Here is a 26,550-nt window from a genome sequence, read left to right as displayed (position 1 = left end):
TCTTTTCATATACTTAACCCAAAATCTTATACTTTGAGCCGGATACTTATTTCTCAATACGGTGCATAATTTTTTTTTCCTTTATATATTTAAATATATAGTGACTTATTTTCTCTTTTTCTTTCGAATATAGCTTGGGTATATTTTTTTAAAAATTAATTTGCCTATGTATTTTATAGGCTACCTCTATACGGGGAGTGGGTAGCTCATTGGTAAGGCAATGGAATACTAACTGGAGCGTGATTCTGACCAAATCACCTCCTCGCACAACCGTTGGTCTAGTAACAGTACTTCCTTACAAAGTACTTCACCCTCTGGCTTGTAGCGGTACATATTAAATTAATTTAACCTCTGTTTGTACGAGGGTTACCCCACAAACAAAAAACTAAATAAATATTATTATTATTATATTTTTATATATTATATTTTAGGGAGGAAAATACCATATTTTTATCAATACCTGTTCTAAAAACTTCTAAAATTTAAAAATCGATCTGTGAATTGAAAGGCTCATTTGGATTAATATGAGAAAGTACTGCCACAGAGAGTAATATACAAATATATGTTCTAAAACGAACGAGGATTAGGATAAGCTCAAAGTAGGGTGCTAAGTGAAAGTAGTGAGATGCCCACACCACACCAAATTTTTATTAAAGGAATTAATCGGCTATAGACATTGTTTTTGCTTAACGTTTAAACCTATTTATATTTATTCATTTCTTGCTATGACTTTTTTATTTTTTATTTATTTATATATTGCTAATTTATTTTAATTTGCATTCAATTTTCGTAACGGATCAAACATGTGTTGCGAATCACTGGAGGTGTAAGAAAGTGAAAAAGGGAGAATAGCTTATTTAATGTTATTTATGAAAAAAATAAAATAAAAATGTTAAGAAAAAAAATGAATTATTTTATATTCAGTATATAGATGATTACTTGAAAAAGGAAGGTAGGGAAAAATTTTTTTGCAATATTTTTAAATACATGGTAGGGTATATGTGTGCAATTATGGATTGATGGGTGTACTGTGTGTTATAGCAACCCCCCCCTCCCATAAATTTTGACAGCGTTGCCAAATAAAGCATTTCTCTTTAGTGCAGCATATTCCGGACTTACCACCACTTTCCAATTACCTTATGCAATTGTAAGCTAGACATGTGCAAACCACAACAAATATGAATCGATATAATTATTAAATAACCTAAATATTTTTAAACCATACATTATCTACCGAAAGTTGCTTATAATATCCTTTCAATCTTTTTCAAACAAGATCCGTCGGAAAGATCCATTTCAGCCTCCAACATCTGCCTGGCTGGCATATGGCTCACCAACATGTTGGCTTCGAGGGAATCAAGTCATTATTAGTGGAAACACTTAATGACTGAAGACTTGGTCATCAAATTTTATATATACATAAAAAAAATAAAAGTAAATTGCTATAAGATAAGAGCTTTTCTTGACATATTAACTTCACAGAGATCTTAGCGTAGATCGAGATAATACTATTTAGTTTGCTGTTATATTTTGAAGATGTTTATTTAATCTGAAACCAATAAAATTTGGGCACTGCTTCGACGATATATTGCATGAACGCAGATAATATGAGTTATTGAGGAGAGGATACTTGTAAGCAGTGATAGCAGAACAAACTAGTCTTAAACACTTCATGTTTTATGTAGAAAATAAAATTAAAATAAATTTCAAATTATAATATTAAAAATGATGAGTAGATTGTGGATACTATATATGAGTTTCAGGCCAAAAAAAAAACTAACATTACACTTAAAAAATAGTATTAAAAGAAATGTATAGATTAAGTATTATAAGAAGATAAAGGCTATATGAAAAAAGTAATAATAATAAAATTAAGCAAGAAGAAAGAATATATAATAAAATAAGTATGAAAATCTATTTAGTAAATATAGATAGAAAATTATTAAAAATAAATAGTTTCAAAAATTGGGCAATAAAACATATATGTAGGTAATTAAATAAATATGTAAAATAACAAGACTAAAGAAATAAAATATTAAGTTATATAATTCCAAAAGAAACCGAGAAATATCAATATTTTAATTTAATAATATTTATTTGAAATTAAAGCTATGGAAAAATAAAGTAAGTAAAATTATCCTTCATTATTCCTCTATACCACAGCTTCACAGTATAAGGAATCCGCTACACTAAAAGACTACACCCGTATCGAAACGAGCCCAATATATATAAGCAAATATATTTTTCCAATATTCATATTGATGTGCTTGGATATATACCAAAAATTAGCGAAAAAAAAAACGAAATTTTTTTTTTCTACAGAAATCTAAAAAAATATTTATCGATACATCTTTAAGTCATATCGAGTCTAAATAATAGCAAGAGGATTATTATATTTATATCATGGATAGCAATAACAGTAGTCAGCTTTAAAAAAAAATATGTACCTATGAACCTTCACACTTTCTTCTCCTGGAATTAACTTCCTGATGAAAGCTGACCACAGGCCGGTTATAGACCACTGATAGTCTATAACACTACAACTGTACCAATCATAATATACAATAACTATCTATATAACAATTGAAAAAAAAGATTGGCTTTATATATCTTCAAGCCTTAACAAGATATCGTAATAACCTAAAAAGTAATTGCAACGAATTTCAAACCGTAACGTAAAATCAGACAATTAAATTCCTACATTATAGTATACACATATATACATTCTCCAAAACAAAAGACTAAAAAACCCGAAAATAGAAGGTCTATCATTCCCTGTCAAAAAGTAAGTTATTTCACCCCAATTTTTTTTTTTACTTTAATGAAAACTATGTATAATTAATTACTTGTAAAAATTTATGAGTCTGCCAAGTATAATTAAGGGAAATATAATAAAATTTATTTTTGTTAGCTCCATATCTTTAAAACTACCTACAACAATTTTTTTTTACTTTAATGACAACTATGTATAATTAATTACTTGTAAAAATTTATGATTCTACCAAGTATAGTTAAGGGAAATAAAACAAAATTTATTTTTGTAAGCTCCATATCTTTAAAACTACCTACAAAACTATAAAACCTAATTTAAATTAGAGTAAATTTGTTAAAATATGAGCCCTAATACAACTGTTTACTTAATAGCTCTTGTATTTTGTGTAGGCCTAATAAGGCAGATTTTTTCAAGATGACCGCACAATTTTTAGTTTCATTGCCAATAGCTCCTGAAGTATTAAAATGTTGATAAACGTTTTGCCATCATTTTCGTAAACAGTTTTATATCATAATTCAGTTTGCAATTACCTTTAGGTTAAATAAACTAGGAAGGTCGAGTAACCGTAAAGTTCACCAAACTATTCCGATGAGAATGAGCTAGATGAAATTAATTCTTAAGTCCGTAACAAAAAGATTTTCAGTCTATCTTCTTTTAAAAACAGGAGTATAAATCGTAACCACACTAATTAGTAAATTAGTGTGCTATAAGTTATAACCAAAGCAAACAAATGATGGAGAAATAAGCGCTCCACACAGTCCATGGTCAGATCCTATCTATTTGTAATATGTTTCAACACTAGTACTACCAGCTAAATCCAGATCTTATCTTCAACCTGTTGAATCTATTAAAAAAAAAGATAAACAGCACAGAAAACACTTAGCTAGCCGAATATTTTATTTTATAAGAAGAGTGATAAGCAATGACAGGACAGTTCCTAGTAGCGATGGTTTTCACACAAAAACATCCGTTATGACAGTTGAAGCCTCGGTTTCAGAGATTTTACAAATGAATGTAAAACCACGTAGTTTCCAAACAGCTAGAACGCGCTAAAACGGCGATTGTATGCAGCATCATTTTTATAGAGGAAATAAAAACTAATTTAATTATTTTAGTTTAAGTTTATTAATACAGTGAAAATAAATAAATTGAATCTGAATTATAAATAAAATTGACTTTTGTACGCGAAATTAGCTATTGTGAAAAATTTATTGCACTCCAAAGTTAAGCCAGAGTATCCAAGTACCCTACGAGCAACCATAAACCCTCTTCCTTAACTCTCGGTCCAGTTCAGGGAGTTCACTGCACTAGCAGAACTAGGTTGCATCAGTCAAAATAAAGGGGTTAACTTTCTGTTAATTTAATAAATTTTTAATGATTATTTTTTATTTCTTTTACTGCTATAATGTAATTGTGTTTTTCATTTATACAAGGACAGCGTACTCATTTGCACAAATGGAATAGCAGTCACTGGTAAAATGTGCTTTAAATTAAATCGAAAAGCCAAGTTCTAACTTTCTGTTAAGTTGTTTTTCAAAAAGTAAGAGGAAAAATATAAATGAAGCTTGCAAGAAATTAAAATGTCACTATAAAAGTTTCGTGTCCAGGAATACAAAATCAACACATAAACATTGTATTTATAAAGTTATATTTGACTAGTTACGGCAGTTTTTATGGTTGCTAAGACTGTAACTTCACTAAGCAATTCACCAATGGCTGACTTCATATTAATAGACTTGCAAGGAGTACTTTTATAAGAACTTCCAGCATATTGCATAGGGTCCTGCAACTAGTAACTACTCATTCGTGACAGTAAGAAACCATATTGCGCACAAGGAGCATATAGATCGGATCAGTAGAAGTAGACTCTTCAGGCGGAAGTAAGATGCTATTTAAAAATAAAACGGGGCGAGGGGTGACCGGGTAACTTCCGGTGCACTGCTAGGTCCTATCCTAACATACTTCCAGGTGTGTGTCCCAATGCCTCACGCACGGACCGCGTCTTGGGCATCCTTCGAATAAATTGACTTCCACTGTTCATTTACAGTTGAAAGGCACAGTTATTTTCGATGTCAACAACAAATAGCCACGTTGTTTTCATATTTTTGTACACGAAACTCCATATAAGTACCATTATAGTCCAAGGGCCCAAGAAAAGAAGAAAAGAAATTATTTACTACACAGAAGTTGTAAATTATCGCTCAGACCGAAACTTAGCGTATACAATAACTTACTAAAACCCATATGGACTAACGCCTGCCAAATTTATGGACCAGCTAAAAAGACACAGATTCAGAAAATACAAACTTATAAATCAAAATTTTTAAGACAACAAACTCACCACTCTACGTTTCAAACGAGACCATTCATGCAGACCTACGCATTCCGACTGTAACGGACCACATTCATAGGACTTACAAACGGTTTCAAAACACGCTACATGGATATTTCAATAAATTTATACGACAGATGGCAACACATGACATTCCTGACGTAACTCGGCGTAGGATGAAGAGGAGTTGGATGCTGGACCTCCACAGGTAATAAAATAATTTACTTAACGTCAGGAGGATGCACCACTGGGTGTTATCTCCCTCATGCCAGCTCATGCTATGCCAGGATAAAAGATCTCATTTGCTGGTTGTAAATGTACATTTACAGGTGCAAATAAACAAATGAAAGATAAAAAAAGAAAAAAGGAATTATTTCAATTCCAATTTTTGATTAATTCAATTAAAAGTATACAATTATGAGCAAGAGAGTACCTAGGATCTAAACTAAGAGGAGGCAAGCCCTAAATCAGGTTGTGACATTTGAGCACGGAAAAGGAGAACGAAACCAACATTATATATAATTGTCACAGTGTATTATTAATTATTACAATTAGTATTTGCTTGAAAAAAATTTATTTTTTATTAAATTAATATTTTTTCTTCTAAGGGGGGAAGGGGTAGCTGAGTACTGCCCCTTGCTGAGTACGCCCATGATTATGAGTCAACATTATGACTCTGCCAACAATGGTGTGTATAAAAAATGGCAATCTGTTCCAGAAAATAGAAAAAAATCATTTCTTAGTTCTTTCATGTAAGAAATGAATTTGACAATTGCGCGTTGTTTTCTGATAGAAAAAGGCTCAATTTTTACCTAGACTGTACAAATAATTCATTGTATGTTAAAAAGTAAATATTCAAGTATTTAAGGTGCACACTTCGCGAATATCATTATTTTCACTTCCCTTCATATCCCTTCTCTACCTCTTTATTTCTTCCCACCTCTTCCTCATTCTTTTCGATTGTCCCTTCCTTCTTTCTTCGGTCCACGAGACAATCTTTCTCACACCTATCCCCCACAAGGACCTTAATTTCTTTTAGTCTTTTCCCATAGTCATCCCTATCGAAACAGACTAAAATAAAAATTATTTTATTCAAGGAAAACTTAAAACTATTCCTCTATTTTTATCCGGAACACCATATCCTTAAAACTAACCGTAACTGAATAAGTAAAATGGTGCTTATAGAAAAACTGTATCACAGAAACTGTTGAACATAAACAATTATATGAGGGCACAGTTTTAGCAAATTTACTCTACTCTAAATGATGTTATTTTAACTTTTTTAGAGTTGTAGATAGTTTTAAAGAAATGGGCGGGCCGTCCGTAGCTCAGTTGCTTAGGCATATGTTTATCGTTCTGAGATCTATGAGCGGTGCCGGTTCGAATCCGGACTGCAGGCGTTGGCTTTTTCATTAAGTGGCGGTCCCACAAAATAAAAAACTAGACCCCCCACCATGGTTAGAATAGGTTGGTCACCTGTAGATAACCAGTCAAACATTACCTTTGCTGTAGATTGCCTTTGAGGTTCGAATAAAAAATTATTTTTTTCTAAATTTTTAAAACTGCCGCCATTTTTTATTTTTCCAAATATGGTTGGCAGTCAATAACTCTTATTTTCCCGGGCTCTTGGACTATTAGAAGACGTAGTTTAACTTTTCTCACGATGTTTTTTCGCCTAGAAACCTTTACACATCTTAAGTAATAAATACAGTATAATGTACTAGTACATTCTATTTTTCGATTTCGAGAAACCACAGAATGGTGACTGTTTTCAACTCGTAAATGAGCTTTCGTTTCATCATCACATTTTTATTTTTATAAAGTATAGACGATGGATGTTTCAGAGTACAGTAAATTTTGATTGCAGATCTCAAAATATCAATTTCGAATGAATTTAAAAAATAAAAATTGATTTATGTATTTATTCACTTGGTTTTAGGCACAATCTAACATTCTTCTAAGTTAGCTGCAGATATTATCATTATGAAACACTCGTAGGAGTGAATATGTTCGTTTTTGTATGGTTATACAATAATGTATCCCTTATGATGGACGCCATTAGTATTAACACTGACCATTCACCAAAAGAGATTGATAACATTTTGGAAGATGACTTTCTTTTCCTACGGTTCCTGGAAATGGGACCAAAATGAAACAAACCAAAAATATGCATGCTTGTTTTAATTGTTTTAACTACTAAACACTACACTACAACCACTACAGCTACAACTAACGATTTTTTAATACGTTTAAAAAAAAAACAAAGCATTCAAACTTACTGTAAGAAACATAAATAAACTTGGAGCACTACATTTTCGCTGAATGACGTCCCACGTACAGACGTGTTCTCGACCACACCATTAGAAACACTGAAATTAAAAAAACAAAACAAACAACTACAAAAACATTGCCAATACCATTCTAAAATTATAAATCATAACTACTAAAAAAAAAATTGGAAAATCAAAAGCCACATGATTACAAGTAATTATTTCCGTTGCTAGGGAATATAAAACATTTAAACAGATGAAATACACAAAGCTAATTTAAACTTAACACTTAATTGTTTGGATAGGATAAATCTCTATTTTTTGTTAATAATGTACGAAACGAAATGTTGTAAATGTACGAAAACGAGGAAGCGCGGTGGTGGCACCGTAGTAAGGCACGATGCTTCTTCAAGGACACGGGTTCGAATGCGGCTGGGCAGAAAATTGTTTTCTGTTACACTGTAGCCGTGAGTCAACCCTGTGGGTTCTGGAGCCCTCCTGGGATCCACCCAGCCTCATAAATTGGGTAAAAATCTGGCGGTCTAGCGTGATCACCTCCTTGCACAACTGTTAGTCTAGTAAGAGTACTTCCTTAGAAACAGGTTCGGTACAGATTTTTTATTTTAAATGTACTAAGCCGAATAGAACAGGCATATTTATTTCATAAACCGTTATTTTTATCAACGTTGGCATTGTGCTACGATGCATGGTTACCGTTAGTCTCAAAACAAAAAAAAAAAGGTTTTTCTATCGGAATAAAGATAGGAGGAAGGAGTGTAATGGAGAGGGTAAGCTGCAAGGAAAAGTGAAGCCAAAAAGACAAGCCTATAAATGAAATCCAGCGACGAGGCAGAGGAGTAGAGGCGAGCCACCAACTATCTTTTGTTTTAGTACAAATTACAAGGCCGGACACTATTAATATTAAGATACGCCAGTGCGGTAGTGAGAAATACAAAATCACACTTGAAAATCATCCTTTCACCATGAAAGCTGAACAGTGACGTGTGAGGGTAGAAAATGGTTTTGGTTCTCATACACAGTCATCACTTTGGTTAAATAAAATTCTCTTATGGAGATTCAGAAATAGAAAATATCGATAGATACAGGGTAATGATAAATTTAAAATAACATTACTTTTACAATAAGTAAATTTGATGTTTATATACATTTTGAATACAGTTGTAAATATCATTAAATGAATTTAATAAACATTTTTTAAATAATAATCCATCTAATTCCTCTGAAATCCAATCCTTATAGTCCAAAATCCTTCGTAAAACCCTTAATGCTCCTTACTTTGTCACAAATCAAATCATCCATCAGGACCTCAATGTCCCCTATGTTGCCGATTTGGCCAGAACCAGATACCAATCCTTCCATAATAAACTTCCCAACCACCCAAACCAACTCGTTTCTAACCTAGCTTCTCCTTCACTACCTAATAATCCTCCTAGACGTCTGAAAAGAAGATGGCCTCGAGATCTTCTCCTTTAGAAATGTTTTTGGAGTTCTATCAATGGGTAGATTCTCCACATGTTTTTATCATATCATAATATCACTTACAGCAAATTTACTTGATGTGTATATATGTATACAGTTGTAAATATCAATAAATAAATTATTAAAAAAAAAATAATAATAATAATTATCCATCCATTTCTGAAAGCAGTGTGCTATGATTTTACATTTTATTAGGTTCTGCAGGGAAAAAATATTCCAAATTCAAAGAGGATAAGAATTAACCGGATCTGAATTAGTATCACGCGGTTATAGTGAGTCTTAACACTACAAAAAGAAGTTTGATTTAAAGTAATGAATTTCTCTTTGATACAAACAGATGGGAACATAATAAAAACAAAACGAAATTCGATAAAACGCATCTTTTATGACGAAATACTCCCTTAATACTATCATTTTTTTGAACCACCTATATTAGGTTTTATGAGTGTTATTATACATAAATACATTATATATGTAACTATAAATATATATATTTATAAACAACATTAAATCTTGAGGATAGAGGGGCAGATGGTAAGAGGAAGCTAAGGGAAGATGTTTAGCTCGGGGGAGGAGGGACAGATGTGACAGGGAACTTATAGCACGCGACTCTCTTTCTTAATTGGGGTTCACCTACACTTTAACATTAGCCTCTTCTAATAAACATACTGCCATAATATTTATTTATCAATTTAAAAATTAATATAATCTTTATACATTAGTTCTCAAAGGTATTCTTGTATATTTCCTTAAATACTGCCATCATATTGAGGATTACATTCATCCTAATGACGAAAAACTTAAATTTTTGCTTCCTTCTTTAACTTTAAAATGGTCGGCGATTAGATGGTTTATTAGAAATTTATTATTTTATTTATTCATATCACAGAAATTTATTAAGATTCAGGAAAAATACTAAGTGTTCTTGAATCACTATCTCAAAACTAATAAAAATGAAATACATTAGAGCAAAAAGCATACATTAAATATTATTTAATTTTTTGATAAACTGTACCGATTTTTTTTTTTTTTTGCCAAAGATGCCTGCGTACCGAATCTAGTATACTATGAGGGATGGTTGCTCCATAATAGCAAAAAAATGTTTATTTTTTATCTACTGTAGCACTAAAACAGCGTCACCATTTTTTATGAAACTTTCCTAAAGTCTTCTCATTAAAGCCAATCGACTTTTTTTTAATATGAAATAAACCCTAACATATAAAATAATCAAAGGTTGCGGTTACAAATGTACTAAAAGAATCTTCACAACACTATATTATGGACGTATAAGCTAAACGTATAATAATCAGTATATTTTTATTATAAAGAAAAAAATGCCCAAGCGCCGATACCTAACCCACAACATCTTATAATATAACTATAGAATAGTATAGCATAACTGTAGTCCAAGAAGCAATATTAACTAACAAAAGATCAAAGCCTTCATGGATTGTTGAGGGATAGATATTAGCTTTTTTATTTGACGTTTTATAACGATGATCAGAAATCCGTTGTTTGGTTGACAGTTGGGTTTATTTCCATTATTTCAAATAAATTTTCATTTTTTCTGGAGAAGGCTAGATCGTAGTTCTTCGAATTATTTGAGTCAATCGAAAATCGAAACCTCTCCACCAGAACCTGTTATCTTATAGAGTACTATTATTATATATATATTTTTTCATATATAAAACTTATAATATATAAGAATTTTGAATAAAAGAGAACAAACAAAATTATTATTACTGAGGTTAATTGATAATTGATGAGGATGTGATTCCTATGAATCCTCAACTAACCAATTACCCTGCGGTCAGTCTTGCCTTATCGACATCTATTACGTTCAACGACCACGAACTGCTACCCAAAGATTCCAGGAGGAGCCGAAGACAGCAGCTAGAGATTGGGAGCACCATCCCACTCCGATTACCTGTAATTGCAGTAGCAGGGAACAGATGCCTCGATTTTAGGATATTAGGCCATTAGCTGAGACCTTGCCTGGGGAAAAAACCAAAGCGACGCTAAACCGATCGCTAAACGCTTTGGCCTCATCTGGTCTTCTGGTACTAAGGCGACTTCAGCAGGGTTGGCAATAATGTATCCCTTCATGAACAGAAATTCAATCTTGAAACTAGATACAACTATTCTAATTTAGAGCTGCCCTACCCCATAGAAGTAAAAAAAAATTATCAATTTAAAAAATTAATTTTTATTTTCAAGCAAATAATTACAATAACTAATAAATCACAGCATACATACATAAAATTACATATAATTTTCTTGAAATTTTGGTTTAATTCGCGTTTTTCGTGCTAAAATGTCACACCTGATTGGCTATAGCTTACACACCCCCTCTTGGTTTTGATCCTGGGTACTATCTTGATGACGTACGATAGTGAAGTATGAGGCAGCATCAAGTACAAAACGGTAAAGGATTACTAAAATTTCAAAATCAGGTCCTGCAATTGTGGATATCTTCGGCTTTTATGAAATAGTCAACCATATGATTAGCAATGAGTAGAATTAACAAAAAACAAAATTCATTAAAAAAAAACGTTGACTAAATGTTATTCTTAGTGCAGTAGTTTCCAACATGGCAACTGCAATATCATCCGGTGGACTAAAACCTAACTTATGCAAGACATTCCGGTATCAATCCAATATTATTATTTTTCAGTATCTTTTATTTATTTTACATTTAATAAAAAACTGGCTATTATTGGATGTTCATAATATTACTTTAACCTTTATTTGTTCATATAAATATTATTTGTTTTTTTTCTTTTAATAATTATTATTGTCTCGTTGTTACCAATTTATTATTATTAAAGATATTTTATGATTTCAAATTATTTCATTATTTTTTATAGTTGATTATACTTGAAATTTCTGTATTTTATTCTAAGAAACTAAACATCATTTTCAATGCCTGTTATATTATTCTAAAGGAACTAGTCACAGAATAAATATTGTTCCTGAATACAAGAATTTTTTCGATATGTCGAAATGTATCGATTTTTTAAATTATATACATTTTTTTCGGACTATGGTTTACCACAGATTAAGGACCAATATAACTAGCCTTATGTTAACTGTTATTTTAGTTAAGTTTAATTTTTGGTTTATTCTAATTAATATTTAATTTCGGATTCCATCGCTATTATATCATTTTATATATCATTATTATTTATCTACTTAAACTTTTATTTTTGAATTAATTTACTACGTAATATTACATTCTGTCACATATTTAAACACATTGGTTATAGAGATCAGACAACCCTTTCACATCAAATTTACAAATGAAATTATATGATAAAAAAAATAATAATAAAATAAAATAAAAAAGGAAACAAAATTAAACTGAGAAATGTAATTCTAAACACATTCATTCCTAGTGACAATATTTACTGAGGAAGTTCCCGGCGCTTCCCTCTCAGCCGCTTCATAGTTGTTAAAAGCCAATGGAGGCTAAGAGAAGGCGGTAGCCCAAGAAGTGCTGTGGATTTATTATAATTTTTTTCTATTTTTGATTTATTTTCTTTAACTATTTATTTAATAATTAACACTCATGAGTTTCCCTTGTATGAGGCCATGTCTCACTTCAACAGTTAAACATTTGGAATATACCTAGTTGTAGTTCTAACAAGAAAACTGGATAAACAGCAACTCCTTTACAAAATAATTATAATTTTTAAATAATGACGAAAATTTAGATTGAAATAATTATAAATAGGAGCAAATGTAAAAGTAATACAATTACTAAGAATAATTTGTTATGGAATAATAAATAGTAAAGATGGAACTTGATGCTAATATGCAATTAACTGTTAAATATTCCTGTTAGGTTTCCTAAAGCGATCTCAAAATAAAGAATAATAAATGGAAAATAATGTAAATATTATAAGAAGATAATTTGTAAAGTTGATTCTGTGTAGCTGTGCCACTCCTCTACACCTCCTGCTCTCTACCACCCCTCTTTAGTGACACTCCCCTAGAAAAATGGCTAAAGAGGTTAACTAATTTGTGGAAAGGGCAGGATGACAGAACTAATCCGAGAGAGAGTGATCCAATATGTCTCCGTCAAGCTTTTTAGTATGCTTAAAACAGACAGCCAAAATCACTAAAAAATTTTACGGCAGCCTAGTTAGTCTGATTAATAGCTCTCAAAATAGTTTTACCCCAAAGCTATTTTTTCCGGGATGCTAACTACGAAAAACATATGTTCGATGGAAAAAAGGAGTAATTTTATTATATTTTAATGGGTAACATCTGTAGAAGAAGAGGGTGAAGTTTAATAAAAATTAGATACACATTTATGATTAACAGATTAGACGAGTAGTGTGGTCGGTACGTAATTTGACATTAGCAATGAATGCAGTAAATTTTCATAAGTCAAATAAGGAGGCAAACATTCAAAGTAAATGGAATGTTTCCAGAAAATCAAAGCTTTGTCTTTATAAGACGACAGTGCGCCCAGTCTTGCTGTATGGTTGTGAGACTTGGACTACCTTCCGGGCTAGTGAGCAGGAACTCCTAGTCTTTGAAAGAAGAATCCTCAGACATTTATATGGTGGTGTTCTCATCGGAGGAGAGTGGAAAAGGAGCAAAAACCAGGATCTGTACACTATTAAGGAGTCCGATATAGTCCAGTGATGAAAATTACAAGACTGATGGGCAGGATACGTCGTTAGTGGGAACCACCAAGACAACTGATGGAGCCACTCCATGGTACCAGGAGAAGAGGAAGACCAAAGCTGCGATGGGCTGATGGTGTTGCTGCTGATGCAACAAATATGCTGGGACTTGCGGCCGCAAGGGACCGAGGCAATGAGCGAAAGCTGCTGGAGGAGGCCAGGATTGTAGAGCCACACTAGTGTAGTTCAAACTAAAGTCGTTTTAACAGGTCATGCGCACATCGATTCATAATTAGTGCGGGAACAGTGAACTTGGCTTTATAGAACGCAATTATGGGTAAGAGATCGAAAATCCATTGTATTTATTTTTTATTACTATTATAAATAATAAAAGCCGTCCATATGTTTCTATAATCAGTTCTGCGGGTACTGTATATAGTACAAGAGCCCAAGAGGAGAAAAAAAGGCAGTTATCCCCCCCCCTCAATTTTTGATTACTTTAATGAAAATTATCTATAATTACTAGTCAAAATTGATGAGTCTGCTAAGTATAGGTAGGGGGAATAAAAAATGGCGGCTGCTTGAAAGCGATAAAAAAATTTAATTTTTTATTCAGAGCTCTATATCTTAAAAAGTAGGAACAACACAAGAAAACCTAAGAGAAAGTCATTTAAAGATGGGCAAATTTTCTAACATATGAGCACTAATAAAGTTATTTACGTTCAATAGTTCTCGAGATATAGCTTTTTAAAAAGGCTTGTATGGAACGTAATGAAAGATGAGGAGTTAGTGAATTTATTTTGAAAAATCTATATCTCAAAAACCATTTGACGTATAGATGCCTATTAGCACTCTAATTAAAGCTAGTTTAATGAGCTATAACGTAGTTTATGATGTTTATCTTCGTAGAAGTAATAGTTTTCATGAAATTCGCTAATATAAATTGATTTATAGTTGTTCAGACAAATTTATATTCATATGTTAATATCATAAAAATTACTACCCCTACGAAGATAAGTGTCATAAACTACTTTACAGTAGTACTGCCAACACTCATAATAAATTTCCTTTATTATGAGTGTTGGCAGACATATGTGCGTCTTATGGATCTAGAGATATATTTCTTCAAAAATTCCAACATTTTAGACGAACAACTAGAAATTAACAGTTGGTGAGCTTATTTTGTCAAATATCATAAAAACTACTACTCCTACATAGATAAACAATATTAACTATTTATATCTTATATCTTATATCTATATATTAACTATTTATATTATATATTATATCTGAGCGCTGGCAGACATCTGTACGTCAAATGGTTTTTGCAATGAAGTTTTTCATAACTCAATTTATTTTAGCATATATCATGAAAACTACTATTCCTACGAAGGTAAAGGTCATAAACTTCTGTATAGTCCATTATACTAGCTTTGAGTGCTAATAGACATCTGTACGTCACATAGTTCATGAGATATAGATTTCTCAAAATAAATTAACTAACTACTAATCTTTCAGTAGATGTTTACGAAATTTTGCTTTTTAAAAAGCTATATCTCGAGAACTATTGGACGTAAATAGCTCTTTTAGAGCTAATATTTCAGCGAATTTACTCTTCTTTAAATAATGTTCTCTTAGATTTTCTTGTGTCGTTGGTAGTTTTTAAGATATAGAGCTCCGAATGAAAAATCAATGTTTTTTTAAGGTTTTAAAACAGCCGCAACTTTTTAATCCCACTACATATACTTGGCAGACTCATAAATTTTGACTAGTAATTATACATAGTTTTCATTAAAGTAATAAAAAATTGGGGTGAGATAACTGCCTTTTTTTCTTTCCGGCTCTTGACTAATAGCTACTACATCGTATTCGTAATCAATTTATTTTTGTAAACATAATAAAAACTACTACTCCTACCAAGATAAACGTCAGGTACTACTTTATAGTACACTGAAATAGCTTTAATTTGAGTACTAATAGACATCTATACGTTGAATGGTTTTTGAGATATATTTCTCAAAATCAATTCACTAACTTCTCATTTTTCAGTTAATTTTTTTATAAAATGTTGCTTTTTAAAAAAATATTGAACGTAATAAGTAGCTCTTTCAGGGCTCATATTTTAGCAAATTTACTCTTCTTTAAAACTCTATCTCTTAGGTTTTCGAGTGTTGATAGTTTTATGATGAGTCCCGAATAAAAATTTTTTTTAATGCTTTCAAAAAGCCACCATTTTGTATTCCCCCTAATCTATAGTTGGCAGACTCATCAATTTTGACTAGTAATTATACATGGTTTTTATAAAAGTTTTCAAATATTGGGATGAAATAACAGATTTTTTCTCCCCTTGGGCTCTGGTACAATTTAACTTACTATAAAGTAGTGTATGACTCTTATATTCGCAGGTGTAGTATTTTTTATGATATTCACATATGAATATAAATTTGGCAAATGAAACTTTGTCCGAACAACTATAAATAAATTTATTTTAGCGAATTTCATGTAAACTATCACTCATACGAAGATAAACATCATAAAATACTTTATAGCTCATTAAACTAGCTTTAATTTGAGTGCTAATAGACATCTGTACGTCAAATGTTTTTTGAGATATAAATTTTTCAAAATAAATTCACTGACTACTGATCTTTCAGTATGTCCCATACAAAATTTTTATGAAATGTTGCTTTTTAAAAAGCTATTTCTCGAAAACTATTTAACGTAAATAACTCTATTAGGGCTCATATTTTAGCAAATTTACTCTTCTTTAAATGACGTTCTCTTTGGTTTTCTTTTGTTGTTCCTACTTTTTAAGATATAGAGCTCTGAATGAAAAATTAAATTTTTTTATCGCTTTCAAGCAGCCGCTATTTTTTATTCCCCCTACCTATACTTGGCAGACTCATTAATTTTGACTAGTAATTATACATAGTTTATATAAAAATTTTCAAAAATTGGGGTGAAATAACTGATTTTTTTCTCCCCTTGGGCTCTTGTACTATATCTCTGCTTCTTGAATATCACTCACACTGCAGGACAAGAATGTTCTTCTGAAGTCTTCTTCATGAATGAAGAAAAAAAAAGAGATGATCGGAAGAGAGATGATGAAGGCAATGGAAAGCCCGATGAAGCTTTCAGATAAAGATAATGACTGCCAGAGGCTGTACTAAATATATAAAGTCCCTTCCGCTAAGAGAGGAAGTGGGACTCACGTGCCTCCTCTAATCTCTACCGTGTTACCATTGGTAGGAAACATGGCCAATTAGAGCGGCCCTTACTCATTCACGCCTCCGTCGGACAACTGCTACTAGTAGGTCAATCAAAGGAAGCCACAAAAACATATGTATAGTAATCTTCTCTATAATATTTATTTACAAGTCACCCTAAGGATGGTTCTGAGAAAAAGATATGGTTCCCTATGTAACCGATCTAGCCCGAACCATATATCACTCCTTCCATTATTAACTCCCTAACCACTCAAACCCCCTAGTTTCTAACCTTGCATCCTCTTCCATTCCTGACAATCCTCCGAGGCGCCTGAAAAGAGGAAGGCCACGAGACCAGCTAATATAAAATTGTATTAGAGTGCTACCAATGGGTAGTTTCTCTACACACCCGTAACACTCCAATTTAACTTAGATCAAATTTACTAAATGTATTATAATGTACAGTTGTAAATAGCTATAGATAAATATTGGAGAAAAAAATAGATATGATGTCAATTGTATACCCTGGAATCTTAGCATTTTTTTAATAAATAATTTTCTCCATATAATCAGGTGTTTGGATCGGCCAAAATTTAGGTGAGATTATTTGAGAGTTAGTTCTTAATAAAAAAATGAAAAATTTGCTAGCGTGGGGGTATATCTATTGCAGCTTGCGGATTGTAAAACTCAATTGTTAGCTTTAAAATGCGCATTATGTTAGAAGAGGTTTCAATTCCAATTTAAAAACAACTAAACTATAAACAAATTTACTAATACCTTACTAATCCAAAACTTCAAATCCATTACATAAGACTGATCTACATGACTACACTAAGGCCTATCTGGACATACGGAGTTGAGGTTGGTGCTCCACTAAACCATCGAATTCCTCACGAATCCTTACTGTCCAACACCCTAAATATTCCTTTCTTAGTCACAAATCAAGTCATGCATCAGGACCTCAATGTTCCATATGTTGCCGATATGGCTAGAACCAGATACCAATTTTTCCATTATAAACTTCCCAACCACCCAAACCCACTTGTTTCTAAACTGACTTCTCCTTCATTACCTAATAATCCTCCTAGGCGTCTGAAAAGTTCTAATTTTTTGATGTGCTGTTTAATGGGGCCGTTTGTAGCTGAGAGAGTAATGCGACTGCCTGACTGCAGCGGTGTAGGTTCGAATCTGACTTGGGGGGCCGAACTTTTATTTATCTGGCGGTCACACGAAATGAAAACTTGACCCTCCACTATGGTTAGAATAGGTTGGTTACCTCTAGATAACCCCTCACCCCTCTCCTTCTTCACCACATATGTAAGAAATGACCAGGAAGGAAGTCATAAAAAAGTATGTTTAAATTTGGATTGACTTTTGAAATCTATATTTGCGAATTGAACAGACGAAATTTTTATTCCATGCTCAATATCATAGAAACCTCCGCCCTAAAATGGTCAATTTCACTTTTTTTCTTTTTCCGCCTAATTTTCTATCCCTCTATTGTGAAATACCACTTAATACCTTTTGAGGAATTTATTTTCTACTCCTAGAACACATCTGAGTCAAGGCATATCGTCACAGCACACGAAATCACTCATTTCTAATCTTCTTTCCAGAATCAGCAATCATTCACTCAGCAAAAAATAAGAAGAATCCAGTTAATCCGTAGAAGCACTACATAGTTGGGAACTACAGATTCGAGACTGTTACACGTGAAAGTACTTAAGATCAGGATAATAGCTGTAAATCGATTAGACTATCAAAACTCTTCAGAAGAAAACTTCTCTGTCACACAACTAAACAGAACATTCACCATACGCATCTGAAACCTGGACAGTGTAAAACATCAGTTAAACGTACTGAAAGGCTCGAAAGATCTTAGGATACATTTATGGACCTATAGAAGAGAACAGTTCGTTTCGAATAGAGAAAAAAAATAAATAAATTACAAAGAGCTAATCACAATTTACAATGTTCTGAGTACTTTTCAATTCGAAAGAGTGCAACGACGCATTAGGTGGTTCATCACTGGAAGAGCAGAGGAAAGGAGTAGAGGAGAATGTGAGGGCAAGAACTGGGGGCCATTGCTAGATCCTAAGAGGCGCCCTCCATTGACTTTACCAAGAGCGGTGTCAGTGACATGACTATTTGCGGCACCACCTGAAGAGAATAGGAGTGACTGAATCATCGGACTGCGTCCTGTGCGGAGTTGGTGAGATGACTGGCGATCACATATTTGCATGTGCGGCAACGGCGGACTTGATTACAGACGGGAGTTACATCGGCAGAGCTAAACTTTACTGGGCTGTACGAAACAAAATGACAGAAATGCCTCCTTTGGCGTAGTAAAAAAAAAAAAAAAAAAAATAGGTGGTTAAGGAACGTAATCTACTCAACAGATTTAAAGACTTAAAAGTGTTATGTAAAACATGATAAATGTTGGTTTATTACCAATTTATTATTACCAAATGGAACCATCATCGTAAAGAAATTTGTATGATATATATCATGAGTGCCTATTTAAGGATTCTTGTATGTGGATATAATGTCTAAGATTAAAATACAGAACTCAACTTCTAGTCAAGATTTTCAAAGCTAGAAGAATGCGTTATCTCTTTAAATAACACCAACCACAAAAGGAAACTATAAATTGGCACTTTAGCATTCGTGTGACTCAGTCATTTTTCCACAATTTTCATCAAACGTTTAGAGAGTTTGTCGAGTGATTATGCCAAGAGAATTTTCTGAGCGTTTTGCTAAATAACATCATCAAAAGTGAATCACCAAGGAAAAGTTCAACGAACACACAGATTATATCAAGTATGTTTTGATTTTCTTACTCATTTTAAATTTTTTGTAACAGAACCTATTTCTTCTTATACTGTATTTCGTCATTATTATTGTGTAATTTACAACATTGCCCATAATTCTGACAGGTTGTATTATTACTCTTGAATAAAAACATGTAAGATGCTAAGATCATGAAATAGACTTCCTTTCGTGATTTTTTTATGAAATGTTTTCTTCAAATAGGGAGAAGACGTAGCCTAAGATGGTCGAGCTCGGTATTGTCAGCAACAGACACACGATACCGCCCCCTAAGCAGTTGGCAAACAGAGATAAGACAGAAGAGTGGACACATGTGACCGGCGGGCACATGCCGTAATCCGAGCCCCAGAGGGTGGTGGAGGAGGAGGTTTAAAAGGTGGCGGGAAAGAAGGACAGTTGGGGCGGATGTTGCTAAAGATAGAGAGGAAGGAGGCGGCAGCTGGGGGCACGCGTCCCGGGGCAGGTGGCGTGCCACACATGTTCGCTACCTGACCAATCACCGCCTCCCGCAACACTTGATACTACGTCTTGGCTCCACAGTTGGCACCGAATAAAAGGTGCAAGCCAACGGTAATGCTCATGCCCATTATCTCATAACATGGAATAGGGCATAGAGTCCACACAACATTTTTTTTTTACAAAATGTAACTGCAACAAACGCAATCGAAGAATAATATACAAGAAATAATTACATTAAATATAGATTCATTGAGAGCAAGCTATTGGGAAACAATTTGCCGGAGGGTTGATAATAAGAGGTAAAACAAAAAGCGTTTAAATAAAGAAATATTTGCCTTTAGTATCGCTTCAGGGAGGGACATCCCTAAGTACAATACCTAGAACTTCGAGGACGTGATGGCCGAGTATGTTGGGGTAAGCTTCTCAGTGCCCAGATCAGAACGTTGTGGATTCGATTCTTTCTAGGGTCAAAATTTATTTCGCGGCGGCCTCGATGATTACAACTCTCGAACTGTATAAGTCCCCAACGATCCCAAACAAGTACCATTTCAATATAATTTTGCTATAATTCAGTATTATAGCAACACATACCAGAAGTGTTACACAGTAAAAAAAAAAAAAATACTGTTTCTAAAACGGTTGGGTAAGAAGATAATTTGGTAATGATCACGCTCTACTTTCAGGGTTTTCCCTATGAGACCGTGGTAGTCGATTAGCTTAAGGTATCACCTTAGCAACCCCAAGTCTGTCATCTTTTCATAGCAACACATTGGAATGAACACTCAACCCACATTAGAGACTGAATGTGCCCTATAATGGTCTATGGATCCCAAGGTCGATCCACGGCTGATAGAACAGAATGAATAACTATCTGCAATAGCTGGACTTGAACCCAGGCCGAGAGATAGGAACATAGTGTCTTACTGTTTCAAAATAACCGAAGAAAAGCTTATATTCTCATTATTTAAAAAAAAATCATGTCAACCACTCTTTTTTGCAAGTACGTTCCCCTTTGTTTTGTTTTTTTGCAAAATTATACGAAACTAGTTTTTTGATAAAATAGATTAAGAGGAGTTGCGTTCACTGAATGTTCCAGGCCAGAGGATCGTAAAAGTTCTACCACACGTGCCAAGGAAACTACCTTCCTATGTAGAACTTCCAGGACAGATTAGCTCCCTTTGTGCTAAGTGCCATATAACAAACACTACCACTGTTTACCGCAAAGATTAGCTGCCTTGTTCCTCCGCCGACAACACTATCACCCTTGAGATAGGCAGGTCGGAGACAGATAAGGAAGACGGAAGCCGGCTGAACGGATGTCTACTAGATCCAGCTGTGCCACAGTCAATAGTGCCCCGGTGAAGGCACCCACACCCCTCCTCTGTGGAAATTCATTAAGGCTCTCTCCCTTAAAGGGATTAGTAGAATAAACATGGCCCTTATATGGAAGGGGGATCAGTCCGGGCGAAGGCCTCCCGGCACGTGCGTCGGCTTAGTGGCCTCACTTCGCCGCAATAATACCTATCGCTTCCCGATGTCAATCTGCAAAGTTTGGCTATTATATGGAGGAGTAACTGATCCCGGAGGGGTGTACCTCAACGCACAATCCCATTATTCAAGACCTCATCCTGAAAACTGTCTGCAGCTGACGAACCCATAAGGCGTAATAATCCTTACTAAAATAGTAAAAAGGAATTCATGTTTTATTGACAAAATAAATATTCTTTTTAATGACTTAAATTACTTCCATGAACCTTTACTTTATGGACAGGATCTTAATTGTGTTTAATCAGCAATGGCATAGGAAAGGGCCCAATCCTTCAAATTTAATTTTTTGAATTGAACGGAATTAGTTGACAATAAAGAGTCTTCGAATTGAACTTAAAGACCGCCAACAATCCTCTACAGTAGTTTCCAGACTTCTTCGCTAGGACACTGTTGTTGGGCTAAGAACATTTCGTGGCACCCTTGTCGAGCATAAGATATTTACAGCAAAATTATTCTTTGAGCAGTAGAATATGGAGGAAAATAAGGAGAAAAAATGGAATGCACTGTATATTTGCAATTTTTATTATTATTTTTTTATTTTGTCACAATATGTTAAGAAAGTGGCATTTGCTTGCGGAACATTGGGCCTACTCTTGAAGCATCCAGTTTGGAAACCAGTGCTCTATTGAGTCCTGGGACAACCTTCATGAAAATGCAACAATGATGTCAATTAAATTAAACAGTATGTTTGTAATTATTCCATAAAATGGCTTTGCCTTCCGGAATAATTCCATAATTTATCTTTTGATGAAGTCCGTGTCATAACTTAAACAAAGAACTGAATTTTTTCCCAAGGAAATAAGTTGCTTGAGATATGTAAGGCATTAAATATCATTCATCTTGTTAGAAAGACATTCTTGATTGTCTTAAATTAACGGTCGTATTTACAAAAGTACTTTTGAAATCATATTAAAATGAAACAAAATAGCGAATGATAATGTGGAGTTCCGAGGATCAACTTCAGGAATGTGCCAAATCTTAGGCAAACGGTTAGATTTGTTTTTTACTGATTATGTTCATTTGTCTATATTTTAAGAGAGTTTTTTTTATTTTATTTTATTTTATTTATTTATTTTTATTTTTTTACTTATTTATTTTATTATTTTTTTATTTTATTTTAGTATGTATGAGATCATTCATCAATATTACCTATTGCCCACAACTGTGTGGCAGATTGTAATATCTATCAATAAATAAATCTAATATAGTAAAAAAAGATTTGTTTTTATTCTATATTTGGATCCTACGTATCTTAAAATATAATTTTTATATTTCTTAATTACCAAATCGACATACATACGAGGCCTTGGACCTCCATGGTCTGTCGCGCCAATAATAATAATAATAATAATTGTTTTCTTTTACCCTTAATTGGGTAAAAATATGGTGGTGAAGCGTGATTCTGACCAAGTCATCTTCTTGCACAACCGTTGGCCTAGTACCAGTAGTTCCTTACAAGGTACTGCATCCCTTTGCTTAATGGGTTGTAGCAGTATAGATTTATTTTTTTTTTTATTTTAAACGGCCGATTGCAATCGTTCATTATTAAAAATAATTAGTTGACCGTATATTTCATCGGGTTGGAAGTAAAAGTGATCATGTGGTATTTTCTGGGCAGATGAGCTTGTCTGATATAATCTTGTGCCTGACCCAAATCCAGGCTTCAGTATTGATAAAATTATAAATAAATAATAATAATTATTTGTAGAGAATTATTAATATGGATAATTTCACAATATTGTCAGTTCTAAAGACACTTGTGAATGACAAGAAACCTTTGTGAAACCTCATTTTTTGCGAGAAATTCCGTATATTACTCTTAAAATGAAAATAAAAAACTATTCACTGATGGGCTACGTTTCGACCTAAATTGTAAGTCAGTTTATAGGAAACGTTTTCATTATTAATACATTTAGTATAGTTTTTGGTATAACACTTCTAACCACAGTACTTTTCTATCAGAGTTTATTTGCAGGTCCTTAGCATCGTTCCTTGAGAATAACTCAATATCTAATAAAATAGAGAATAAGCGAACAGACTTTACATTAATATTGTCCTTATATGAGATGTAAAATAACGGACTAACATATCCAATGACATATGAAAAACGTGAGAAAGGTTAGAAAGAATATTTATGACACAGCGACACACACACAAATAAAAAATACGTCCATGAGAAGAAATAAATTATTCAAACCACAACACCTCGTAACTAAAACAAAAAAGAAATACTAATAAATAAAAATAAAGTGAACTCGGCCAATACATTTGGGCAAAGGAATCCACTGTGTGGGTTTGGAGTAGGCATACATATACGGCCAGATGACACATCAATGTATCTGCTCTAGCATTAATAATGACAATATGAATGAGGCGGCGAAATGTAGAGATTATCGTATGCTAAGGTCAAATCGAAAAGAAGATATATGTTATGTATTTGTACTCAGTACTATATTTATAATAGTTATATAAGCTGTAAAGGTAGAGGGTAGCTCATAGGTAAGGCACTGTACTACTAACTTTAAGGACCCGGGTTCGAATTCGGCAGTTGCAGATAATTATTTTCTGTTTAGTACTGTGGCCGTGAGTCAACCATGTGGGACCGAGAGCTATATATAAATCATTTTTATAAGTTAAAATGTCAAGAAAATTAGATACATCTAATTTAAATTAGATTAATTGTTCTGTAATTTTAATTAGAGAACGAACAAGACAAATATGTAACACACTAAGTTTGAAATAAATGTATAACACAAAGAAATGTCCAATTTTTTTTTTTTTGGTTAAATATATAGTATAATTTTTTAGAAATATTTTTACTTTCACTTAATCATATATGAAATATACAGTAAGGGGGAATGGAGTATTGCCATAGAGGAAAGTTTCGAGTTCGAGTTTTCAGCGAAAATACAAGTTTTATCGAAATAAAAAAGTGAAATTACATATTTACGACAGGTATATGCCTGGCATGTTAAAGTAACTTTTTCGATAAAATCTACAAGAAAGATGACAATTTTTTACGAAATATTCCTAATATTGAAATAAAATAATCCAGCCGCTGCAGCAACATGTGTAATTATTCAAACTGAAGGTGAAGGTGTCCTTGAACATCGTACAGCGCTGCGTTGGTTTAAAAATTTACCACTGGAGGATACGTTCTTGGAACCAAAGAACTCAGGGTGGTGAACTTCAGACTTCGAAGAGGATTTTATAGAAAATTTATATAAGAAATCCTGCAACAAGTTCCCGTATATTTAGTAGCGTGTATCGATCGTCGATAGACATCGTTAGTCGCCATCTTCATACCACGGTAATAATGAAAAAGGGCAGTAGATGGGTCCCCAAAAAACTTATACTGCAGCAATTCGCTGAGAGGATAGAAATTCTAAAATACAGTACAGAAATCGGTAGATCAAATTATTTTATTTTCGCTCCATGGCCCACCTCTTTAAAGAGAAAATATTAATAATTTGGTAGAAGATAGTTAAACAATCCTAAGAAGTGGTTCTAGAATGATATCCAACAACTGAGTGGATCACTACAGGCTTATTTAGAAAATTAACGTTGCATATAGTATTTTTTTTTTATTCCGTTATTTTTTATTTAGAATCACTGATTTTATACTATTAAAATAAATCTGTATAAATATGAAATCAGTGATTTCAATGAAATAAACCGTAAAATAATAAAATATATTTGTAATTAGTTTTAAATTTTAATGCTTTATTAACCCGGGAATGCTATTGTGAATACCGATACAGAATCGTAATAAAATATTGGTTCAAATATGTTATAGGAACGACAAAAAGTGTTCCGGACTAATACTGAGAGAATTGAACACGCAAATATTTGTGAATTTTACAAACTTAACACGGCTACCATAATCTTCGTACGACGTTAAATGGGCTTCCATAGCAATAGTAAATGTTCTAATAACAATAAACAACAAATTACTAGCCGCCACAAGGATCTAATAGGGCTGTCAAGAAGTGTTATACCTATGCTTATGCTAAGAGCTGTACTGTGCGTTTCTAATTCCTGAGAGAACTAAAAAGATCATCGTCGAAGACAGTAGAAGGCAGGTAGAGCTAGTATGAGAATGAGAAAAAGGAAATGGCAGAATTAACGTTTAGTGGGCGGGAGGATGTGACATCAGCCAATGACAACCGCCCTCTCACGCCGGTCTGCTTACATTACTGTGTCTACTAACTTCATTAGTACAGAGCGCTCAATATAGCACTATTTCCTTTCGTCAAAATTATAACTGTCACGGCAGAATGGCGGTCTTGTAGTGGTGATTCATTCATATGCGCTGTAATCATTCATTGAGACCACTTTCAGCAATCTACCGTTCTCAGGCCAACCAGAACGAATATGATTTGGTTTCTTTCCCGGAGCTAAGTTCGACTCGAGATATCTACGGAACTACAGCATAGAATCACAAGCTAAATAATGATCTAGAAAAGTACTGTACTAAATGGATGATTAGATTAGTCTTAACGCTCAAAAATGTACTTTAACAGTTGATACCTTAAGTCGCCTAAACTGATTCACAACAGTAAAACATGGCAATGGAATCGTGACAGTGAAGCAGTAACTTGGAGTTCTGGATTAAATTAAACTAACCCAAACGCAAGATTAAGAAACCTGTATGCTATTAATAGAAAACCTAGATTATAAACAGACAGAACCATTTTCATTTTCATTTTACTGATGTAAGGTTGGAAGTACCTTGTACGAAAACAATTACAGTAATTCCAAAACAAAGTCCGAAGAATTGCAGTAAATGTTCCTACGTTTAAACGTAGAAACGTTTTGTAAATTCTATTCTCTGTAACTCGAGTTTGTACAGTGCCTTACAACATAGGAAATCCAACATCGTCTCCAAGACTAAAATCCAGGCTTATTCATTTCTATTATAATTTTTTTTTTTTTTCTCAGATTATTTTTTAGTATAATAGTATACCAGTTATTTATTTTATTAATTCTATAATAAAAT

General features: G+C 33.1%; 1 protein-coding gene across 4 annotated transcripts in view; it reads right to left on the bottom strand.

The window, feature by feature from the left end:
* Window positions 1–26,550, bottom strand: part of LOC106678866 (UBX domain-containing protein 6) — a 99,742-nt gene that overhangs the window by 53,875 nt on the left and 19,317 nt on the right. For 3 of the 4 annotated variants that reach the window (XR_010843239.1, XM_067046746.1, XM_014417666.3), the window contains exon 3: window positions 7,385–7,474. Coding sequence is in view for 1 of the 4 variants with exons in the window: in XM_014417666.3 (XP_014273152.1) it covers window positions 7,385–7,396 (12 nt within the window). In the remaining 3 variants the exon portion in view is untranslated. Of the gene's footprint in view, window positions 1–7,013; window positions 7,238–7,384; window positions 7,475–26,550 lie in introns of those variants that run through there. The other variant, XR_001342852.3, reaches the window with a different exon arrangement.

The sequence above is a fragment of the Halyomorpha halys genome, unplaced genomic scaffold, assembly GCF_000696795.3.
Source record: "Halyomorpha halys isolate HHAL.00 unplaced genomic scaffold, Hhal_1.1 Scaffold164.1, whole genome shotgun sequence".
Classification (NCBI taxonomy): Eukaryota; Metazoa; Arthropoda; class Insecta; order Hemiptera; family Pentatomidae; genus Halyomorpha; species Halyomorpha halys.
Note: the sequence above shows the minus strand (reverse complement) of the source record. Positions and strands in the feature narration are given on the sequence as shown.